The 10,000-nt window shown below is 43.0% G+C and overlaps 1 protein-coding gene across 27 annotated transcripts in view; it reads right to left on the bottom strand.

Annotated features, from left to right (window-relative positions):
* Positions 1 to 10,000, bottom strand: part of LOC135099170 (nuclear receptor subfamily 4 group A member 3-like) — a 38,141-nt gene that overhangs the window by 22,385 nt on the left and 5,756 nt on the right. For 12 of the 27 annotated variants that reach the window (XR_010267745.1, XR_010267744.1, XR_010267749.1 and 9 more), the window contains exons 2-6: positions 7,976 to 8,182; positions 7,283 to 7,404; positions 5,872 to 5,952; positions 5,377 to 5,509; positions 4,081 to 4,180 (exon numbers count right to left, since the gene is read on the bottom strand). Coding sequence is in view for 4 of the 27 variants with exons in the window: in XM_064001642.1 (XP_063857712.1) it covers positions 4,081 to 4,180; positions 5,377 to 5,509; positions 5,872 to 5,920 (282 nt within the window). In the remaining 23 variants the exon portion in view is untranslated. Of the gene's footprint in view, positions 1 to 3,781; positions 4,181 to 5,376; positions 5,510 to 5,871; positions 5,953 to 7,282; positions 7,405 to 7,975; positions 8,183 to 8,414; positions 8,778 to 9,925 lie in introns of those variants that run through there. The other 15 variants (XR_010267750.1, XR_010267751.1, XR_010267754.1 and 12 more) reach the window with 8 other exon arrangements.

The following is a 10,000-nucleotide window of genomic DNA, read 5'->3' as shown; positions in this document are numbered from 1 at the left end:
CGTCCTCCTCCTCCTACTTTACCATCACCACCTCTTCTTCTTCTTCTTCTTCTTCTTCTTCTTCTTCTTCCTCCTCCTCCTCCTCCTCCTCCTTGCAATAAAGTTAACTGTTCAGTGAAAGGAAGAAAAGATCTATATAATATTGATGATAAAAGAAGATGCGAGTCACAAGAGGAGGAGGAGGAGGAGGAGGAGGAGGAGGAGGAGGAGGAGGAGGAGGAGGAGGAGGAGGAGGAGGAGGACAAAGGGAAGAGAGGGTGATATAGTGAGGGGGAGGAGAGATGACTTGCTTTTCTAGAGAGAGAGAGAGAGAGAGAGAGAGAGAGAGAGAGAGAGAGAGAGAGAGAGAGAGAGAGAGAGAGAGAGAGAGAGACCACCAATAGGTAATCTTCCTCTTCAGTACACCTGGATGGCCTCTCACAGGTGTCTCTCTCTCTCTCTCTCTCTCTCTCTCTCTCTCTCTCTCTCTCTCTCTCTCTCTCTCTGTGTGTGTGTGTGTTTCCTTGTTTTATTTATTTTTTCTTCTTTTCTTTATTTAAAAAAAGTGTCTCCCTCTCTCTCTCTCTCTCTCCTCTTTACAGTACATTACGTGTAATAGCAGGTGAGTGAGGAAGACCAGGTAACGGGCTAGAGGAGGAGGAGGAGGAGGAGTAAGTATGAATACGAAAATAAATTGATGAAAATATATGAAGGAAAAATTGAAGGCAGTAATGAGAGAGAGAGAGAGAGAGAGAGAGAGAGAGAGAGAGAGAGAGAGAGAGAGAGAGAGAGAGAGAGAGAGAGAGAGAGAGAGAGAGAGAGAGAGAGATTAGACCAGAAAATTAGAAATATTTCAAACGAACCTTCTAAAAATAATAATAATAATAATAATAATAATAATAATAATAATAATAATAATAACAACAACAACTAAGGGTTTTCAAGGGTGTTTTTACAGTTCCAATGACAGATTAACAAGATTTCTACTTTAAAAATGCTCTAGTTAAAGTGACACGGGTTTTGAAGGGTGTTTTAATAGTTCCAGTTGCAGATTAACAAGAATTCTACTCTAAAAAGGCTTTAGTTGAAGTGACACGGGTTTTGAAGGGTGTTTTTACGGTTCCAGTGGCAGATTAACAAGATTTCTACATTGTTAACATGAGAAACACTCTTGAAATACCGGGTATTCATCTCTCTGCCCTTGGAAAACCACTTTGGTGAGAGAGGAAAATATTATGAAGGGTGTAGTGGCAGATTAATAAGATTTCTACATTATCAAAAGAAGAAATACCCTCCCAAACACTGCTACACCCTCCCAGACACTGCTACACCTTGCTGAAACCTTATACACTCTCCCAAAAACTGCTACACCCTTCCCAAACACTGTTACACCCTTCCAAACACTGCTACAGTCTCCCAAACACTGCTACACCCTCCCAAACACTGCTACACCCTCCCAAACACTGCTACACCCTCCCAAACACTGCTACAGCCTCCCAAACACTGCTACACCCTCCCAAACACTGCTACAGCCTCCCAAACACTGCTACACCCTCCCAAACACTGCTACAGCCTCCCAAACACTGCTACACCCTCCCAAACACTGCTACAGCCTCCCAAACACTGCTACACCCTCCCAAACACTGCTACACCCTCCCAAACACTGCTACAGCCTCCCAAACACTGCTACACCCTCCCAAACACTGCTACAGCCTCCCAAACACTGCTACACCCTCCCAAACACTGCTACACCCTCCCAAACACTGCTACACCCTCCCAATCACTGCTACACCCTCCCAAACACTGCTACACCCTCCCAAACACTGCTACACTCTCCCAATCACTGGTACACCCTCCTAAACACTGCTACACCCTCCCAAACACTGCTACACCCTCCCAAACACTGCTACAGCCTCCCAAACACTGCTACACCCTCCCAAACACTGCTACACCCTCCCAGACACTGCTACACCTTGCTGAAACCTTATACACTCTCCCAAAAACTGCTACACCCTTCCCAAACACTGTTACACCCTTCCAAACACTGCTACAGTCTCCCAAACACTGCTACAGCCTCCCAAACACTGCCACACCCTCCCAAACACTGCTACAGCCTCCCAAACACTGCTACACCCTCCCAAACACTGCTACACCCTCCCAGACACTGCTACACCTTGCTGAAACCTTATACACTCTCCCAAAAACTGCTACACCCTTCCCAAACACTGCTACACCCTTCCCAAACACTGTTACACCCTTCCAAACACTGCTACACCCTTCCAAACACTGCTACAGTCTCCCAAACACTGCTACAGCCTCCCAAACACTGCCACACCCTCCCAAACACTGCTACAGCCTCCCAAACACTGCTACACCCTCCCAAACACTGCTACACCCTCCCAAACACTGTTACACCCTTCCAAACACTGCTACACCCTCCCAAACACTGCTACACCTTTCCAAACACTGCTACACCCTTCCATACAAGTGCTACACCCTCCCACACCCTTCTGAGCACACAAACCACCAAAACAAAGATAAAAACAGATGAAAAACACTTGAATCTTACAAAATAACGCAAATAATTTAATCCCTACTAGTAATAACGATAAAATGCTTAATAGATAAAGAAAACAGCAAATTTTTCCTCCTCCTCGCCTCACTAATACACGGGACAGGGATACGGGAAACTTGTGACGCCCCGAGAGACACTTGAGCTACGGATCGCTCAGTCAGCGCGCCACGTATTTGAAACAGGATGAAACATATTTGGAACTGGATTCGAACGTGTGTGCAAGATTTGAGCCATGTTTGTCTCCCAGAGCTGCGGCAAGAATGGATATGCGTGGGGCACTAGGGGGGCTAGGGGCTGGGAGAGGCCTGGGGACTGGCTCAGTGAGAGAGAGAGAGAGAGAGAGAGAGAGAGAGAGAGAGAGAGAGAGAGAGAGAGAGAGAGAGAGAGAGAGAGAGAGAGAGAGAGAGAGAGAGAGAGAGAGAGAGAGAGAATTGTCATACACAAATGAGAAAAATTATTTGATTTCGTAGGATATTTGTTGTTGTTGTTGTTGTTGTTGTTGTAGGAGAGTGAGAGAAGGATATAGAAAGGTTGCTGATGTTATTGTTGTTATTGTAGTAGTAGTAGTAGTAGTAGTAGTAGTAGTAGTAGTAGTAGTAGTAGTAGTAGTAGTAGTAGTAGTAGTAGTAGTAGTAGTAGTAGTGTTAATAGTACCGGTCCCCTCTCTCTCTCTCTCTCTCTCTCTCTCCTAATGCAACAAGTATGACCTGACAAAGTGTCCAACTTAAAGAGAGAGAGAGAGAGAGAGAGAGAGAGAGAGAGAGAGAGAGAGAGAGAGAGAGAGAGAGAGAGAGAGAGAGAGAGAGAGAGAGAGAGAGAGAGGGTTACCTTAGGCTGTGTCTGTAGTAAGGGACCACACCTGTACATGAGGTCTGATCACTGCCAGATATAACTAATATTTCTTCAACACTTTCATGAACAGCAGTGAAAGAGAAAACATTAAGAGCAGGAGGAGGAGGAGGAGGAGGAGGAGGAGGAGGAGGAGGAGGAGGAGGAGGAGGAGGAGGAGGAGGAGGAGGAGGAGGAGGAGGAGGAGGAGGAGGAGGAGGAGGAATAAGACATACAAGGAAACAGGAATAATAGAAGGAAGACAAGGAGGAGGAGGAGGAGGAGGAGGAGGAGGAGGAGGAGGAGGAGGAGGAGGAGGAGGAGGAGGAGGAGGAGGAGGAGGAGGAGGAGGAGGAGGAGCTGCTCATAGGACTGTGTAGATACAAATGAAAGGAAGAATAAGGCTGTGGCTGTGGATGACTTCATTTAGTTTGGCAAGCTAGATTAAGACCAGCAGTGTGGAGGATACAAAACAAACAAACACTCACACGCACACACACACACACACACACACACACACACACACACACACACACACACACACACACACACACACACACACACACACACACACCCTAACCTGTATATACAAAGACAGTGGGCAGGCTTCACACACTGCCTTTAACAATCATCTCTCTGTCTCTCTCTCTCCTGGAAGTTAAATTTATCAAAAAACTCAAAGAAATCTTGGTAGAGACTTCAGTGAATCTGTGCTCCTGATGGTGGTGGTGGTGGTGGTGGCAGTGGTGATGGTGGTGGTACTTGGAACACTGGCTCTCTTGTCCCCTCATCCACAGTCTGAGAGAGAGAGATAGAGATGGTTAGATTAGGTAGGTACTTAGTTACATAGATTGAGATAGAGACATAGATAAATGGTTAAACAGAAAGTTAAATAGACTGAGAGATAGATGGTTAGATTAGGTAAACAGATAGACATTGAGACAAGCAGAGATAGGCCTAGTTAGGTTAGGTCCAGCAGATACTTAGATAAATGGGTAAACTGAGAGATTAATAGATAAAATAACAGACAGATAAATAAGCAGAGCCTGCAAAACTATCACTAATATTATGAAAAAAACCCTTGAACACCCTAAGGCCGGGCGCACACTGAGACGCAGGCAACACAGGCGACACAGCACAGAGCAGGGCAGAAAACTGCATCTCACTGGTTTAAACCTAAGCACGCATATTGACACGCAGGACAGCACAGCACAGATGCAGACCTGTGCCGGCCAGCGCGACGCAGTCGTTCGAACGCAGTTTCCTGTGCCACGTGCGGCGCAGCTTGATAGCAACTTGCTCTTTAGTACTCACAATGTCGTCCACAGAGCAACTCATAGAGGCTGTTCGCCATCAAAGAGTGCTGTATGACACTAGTCATCCTGATTATATGAGAGGAACTTATAAGAACGAGTTATGGGCAAATTCTCCATGTGTTTTCCTCTTCTCCAAGTATTCACTCCTCCACACTGACCTCTTTGCTCTACAAATGTCATATAATAACATTACTTTCTCCAACTCGTTTTCTGAGTCGGAATCGGAACTAAGGTTTCCAAAGTCATTTTTGGCAACAGCCATGATCAACACTACCGCACAGGACGACAGCCTGCTTCTCAATGTGCGCACCACGCCTGTGCTGCGCTGTGCTGCCCTGCCCTGCCCTGCCCTGCCCTGCCCTGTGCTGCCCTGCGTCTCAATGTGCGCCTTGCCTAACAATTAAAAAATCATTAAAATACCAGAAATGAGGCAATTAGGCATTCAACAAACAAATTCTTCTATCTGTCTATGTCTAAACTTTGTAAAATTTTAAAAAATTACTTTAAATGTGTGTGGCCAGCTGTAGTAGTAGTAGTAGTAGTAGTAGTAGTAGTAGTAGTAGTAGTAGTAGTAGTAGTAGTAGTAGTAGTAGTAGTAGTAGTAGTAGTAGTAGTAGCAGCAGCCTTTCCACTAGGGGTTGAGAGAGCTATTAAGTGAAAGATAGGTGTCTGACTTACCTGATGTCACCTGGAGGGCTATTAAGGGCAGGAACACAGGAGGGCAGGTGTTCACAAGGCAGGTCAACACCACCAGTGTGAGGGGAAGTGTTTGGCGAGCCACACTGATGCTGCATTTGATTCCTGTGATGACCTGGGGGTGGGAAGCAGGTGGGAGGGGTGAGTGAGTGAGTGAAATCTGTCACTGTATACACACTGGGTATACAGTGAAGGTAGGACTCACTCATTGATGAATAACTGTGTGACTGAGTGACTGACTGACTGAATGACTGAGTGACATATCATATCCAAGATTGAAACTGTTATTGTCACACATAAAGGGAAGATTGAAGTTTAAACATGCAAAGTAACTGTATTTAACATTGGCTGACATAGTGGAATAATACATTAGTGGAGAAAAATAGTGGATTCAGCAGGAGGAATAATATAAATAGACCAGACCAGCAGGAATAATATAAATATAGACAGTTGACCAGACAAATAGACAGTAATTACCTGCGGGTCGATGGCAGCCTGCAGTCATCACCGCTAATCCTTCCTGCATTTCTGAAGCTTGGCCGACTCAAATTCCACCTTCTGAAATGATTGGGTTAGGTTACCTTAGGCTGTGTCTGTAGTAAGGGACCACACCTGTACATGAGGTCTGATCACTGCCAGATATAACTAATATTTCTTCAACACTTTCATGAACAGCAGTGAAAGAGAAAACATTAAGAGGAGGAGGAGGAGGAGGAGGAGGAGGAGGAAATAAGACATACGAGTACAAGGAAACAGGAATAATAGAAGGAAGACAAGGAGGAGGAGGAGGAGGAGGAGGAGGAGGAGGAGGAGGAGGAGGAGGAGGAGGAGGAGGAGGAGGAGGAGGAGGAGGAGGAGGAGGAGGAGGAGGAGGAGGAGGAGGAGCTGCTCATAGGACTGTGTAGATACAAATGAAAGGAAGAATAAGGCTGTGGCTGTGGATGACTTCATTTAGTTTGGCAAGCTAGATTAAGACCAGCAGTGTGGAGGATACAAAACAAACAAACACTCACACGCACACACACACACACACACACACACACACACACACACACACACACACACACACACACACACACACACACACACCCACACAAACACCCTAACCTGTATATACAAAGACAGTGGGCAGGCTTCACACACTGCCTTTAACAATCAGCATCTCTCTCTCTCCTGGAGAGAGAGAGATCTAAATACATATGAAGGATCTGAATACATATGAGAGGGCATCAAATGTCAGGTTAAATCCTTCACTTCATATACAGAGCTTAAACCCATTTATTTATCTTTTTTTTTTTTTTCAATGCCTGCCCAAACTGAGATGCATCTTATAACCCCATATGTCTTATAAACTGTCAAATACAGTATTTTCTATTTTACAGTATTTTATCTTGTTCCAACAGGAAAATACTAATTTTACAGTATTTTATCTTGTTCCAACTGGAAAATACTAATTTTTTTGTCATTTTATATGCTAATGATGAAGTGCTTCAATGGCTGTCCTTCATCAATATCCTATGGTCACCTCCTCTCTCCAAACTAACCAACAAGAACTCATGCACTATACTTGGTTTGTGTAGTAACAAGAATTGTGGGAGCTGATCACAACACACTATGACCACTGACTACTTAAATGTGTATTCATTCACATAAACTATACTATATCTTAATTAATTGACCATCCATGCACAAAAACATAAAAAATAAATAAACAAATAAGTAAATAAACAGAAAAAGATTACTATGTTATGCAACTCCATGGTTTCATATAAATTTCCCAGAGTAAAAGCAAGCATGACACACTCAGTATAATAGCATGTATTTTACACTTACTACTTCCAAACTGCCCCAACATGTGCATGGGAAAGGCCACACCTGGCATGCTCACCTGACAACACAGTAGGAGCCAATGTACCCAAAAGCATTGACTGTCAGGAAACAAACTGATGTTTTCAAGAGCTTTTTCCCATACTTCATACTTATTTTCCGAGCATTCACAAGACCGGTTAGCTGCAGGCAAACAAATGCAAGTCATTAATATTACAAAGATAAACCTCAAAATACAAAGTGTCATTCCCAATTCAAAAGAAAAAGGAAAGAAAAGGAGAAATAAAGAAAGCAAGCAAGTAAAATTATTAACTCCTGATCAAAGTCTTCCTTCCACTTTTGAAGCCAGAAAGCAAAATCATATTCCCCTTCACCTCACACTCTACTTACACCAGATCTATCATGGCATAAGGTAATTGATATGAAAAGTTCTATGCATAGCTATAATCCATTTTCACCTCTTTTTACCAATATAGTAACAGTAATCTTTAACATTTTGTCACCTAATGACACCATCACACACATTTTCAGTAACTGTAGATAATTCTAATGAGCCAAAATAAAATTACAGTAGATGCAATGCAATATTTTATCGCAATCACCCCTTTACTGCCAAGTGTTACCTTTTTAAATTATATTCTAAACTTCCATCAAGCTTAGGAAGCCAGTGCAGTTGCCAGAACAGTTTACTAGACACAATGAGGATAGTATCCCTCTAACATAAAAAAATAAAAATAAAAAAAAGGTCACATACCAAGTACACCACACCATAGATTTTGATGCTTTCAATGAACCCAATGATACAGATTTCAAAGGAGGCTGAGGAGCACGAGTGTTTCCAGCAGTGGCCGAGCTCATAGCAGGAGTATGGCAGGATCTTGCTGAAGCTCTCCATCCTGCTGTTGTTACCACTACTGCTCCTGCTGGTACCTGTCTCTCCTCACTACCTAAAGGGCAACACCTGAAAAGGGAACATAAGCATGGGTGTGCTGTCAATCCTCCTGTCTAAGTACTAACTTGTGCAAGCAATCTATTGAGGTGTTGAAACAACTCCCACAGGAAGCATATGAAAAACAAATACACAGGCACCAGATCACAAGACAATACTATTCAGTTAACAATGAAGTAGGTATGCTGTAAATTTCTTATGTACGTTAAACTGCAGATATCCAGACTGAGAATGCCTCAAGTACCTTGTGATAAATAAAGCTCAACACATCATCAAATAAGTCACCAGCATCAAGGCAGTTTTTTGTTCAAGCAAGTCAGTTCTTAGAATCCCACAAAAGCAACTGTCAAGATCTGCAGATACACTTAAACTATCAGATGCATCAATGGTGATGCAGCAAAACCAGTCTCATCACATAAAAAATATAAAAAAATCAAAGATGTATGTTGGAGTCATCATAGATATCACAGAGAGGATATCATCTCAAGTAGAGCAGTGTCACATCATCTTAATCCTTATCACAGGCAAAATAGTTGATAAGATATTTCATGAGCTCAGTGATAAACACTATACTCAGTAATCTGATAATGAAACTGTAACATGTTCTTTAAAGAGAAAAAGAATGCTTATTAAAAACAATCCAAAAAAATATATTGGCTCCTGACAGACGCTATGGTCCCAATACCTAAAACGAGAGAGAGAGAGAGAGAGAGAGAGAGAGAGAGAGAGAGAGAGAGAGAGAGAGAGAGAGAGAGAGAGAGAGAGAGAGAGAGAGAGAGAGAGAGAGAGAGAGAGAGAGAGAGATGACAGGCAACAAATTCATCCAAGTAGACATGGCAAAAACTGTAGATTTTTCCTACTTAATAAGCTTCATGGGCAGACAAATTCATCAGCATGGTCAGTTAAAGGATAAGTAAATCTTTGCACTGACATAAATCTGCAATGTTGTTTCTGTAAGGCTGAGCTGTACATTACCAGTTTACTTTCTACCCTCATGAGAATTGGTTCACATTCTCTCACGTTCTCAGGATCTGATCGATTCAATTAATGCATGGAGTCAATGTGACCCGGGTCTTATCATCCTGCACTGATCACATCAAGAATGGCATGACACGTTACAAAAGGAGGCACTGCACAAGCATTACATTTATGCCCCTACATCATAACTGCCTCTAACCAATACTAGCAAGTTGAACCTACAGCAGCTCAAAGGTCACGGTACGTGACTCTTCACTCAATGAAACATTGTAGTCACTCTTGCTAAAGCAGAGATTGGCTGACCAGAAATGTCAGGTCACTGCAAGCTGGTTTCAAAGCAGAAAGATGAAAATCTCATAATAATGAGAAGGATGCTGTAATACTTCTATAAGGTGATTCCAAAAGCTTGATCACTGATGAGAAGTGTATTGCCATACATCACAACCTGTGGCTCACCCAGGCCCTATGATGAGTGTACTGGATAAAACAGCTCAAGACAGCCACAACTTCCATTGCCACATGTTCATTCCCATACATGTGCAATTTTTAACCTACTATACAGTACTGCAATTAATTTCTATACCTATTGTGTTGTTGCAATGTTTAAGATTTTTACAGTATGAAGGCATCATTCTCAGTCAGTGAAGTGGCAACTGTCAACAGCAGCAAGCCATCCTCTCTAAAAGTTTAAGCATTTCTATACTAAAGACAACACAAGCCAAGAACCGCTTCACCCTATTTACACAGCTATACAGACAAGAAAGTCAAGGCTCTCACGTGGCACTTGACTTTGTTTACAAATGCTTTCACTGTTGCAGGAGACACCCGACTGCTGTTGACAGATGCCACCTT

Source organism: Scylla paramamosain, unplaced genomic scaffold (assembly GCF_035594125.1).
Source record: "Scylla paramamosain isolate STU-SP2022 unplaced genomic scaffold, ASM3559412v1 Contig109, whole genome shotgun sequence".
Classification (NCBI taxonomy): Eukaryota; Metazoa; Arthropoda; class Malacostraca; order Decapoda; family Portunidae; genus Scylla; species Scylla paramamosain.
This window is presented reverse-complemented; position numbering and strand designations above follow the sequence as displayed.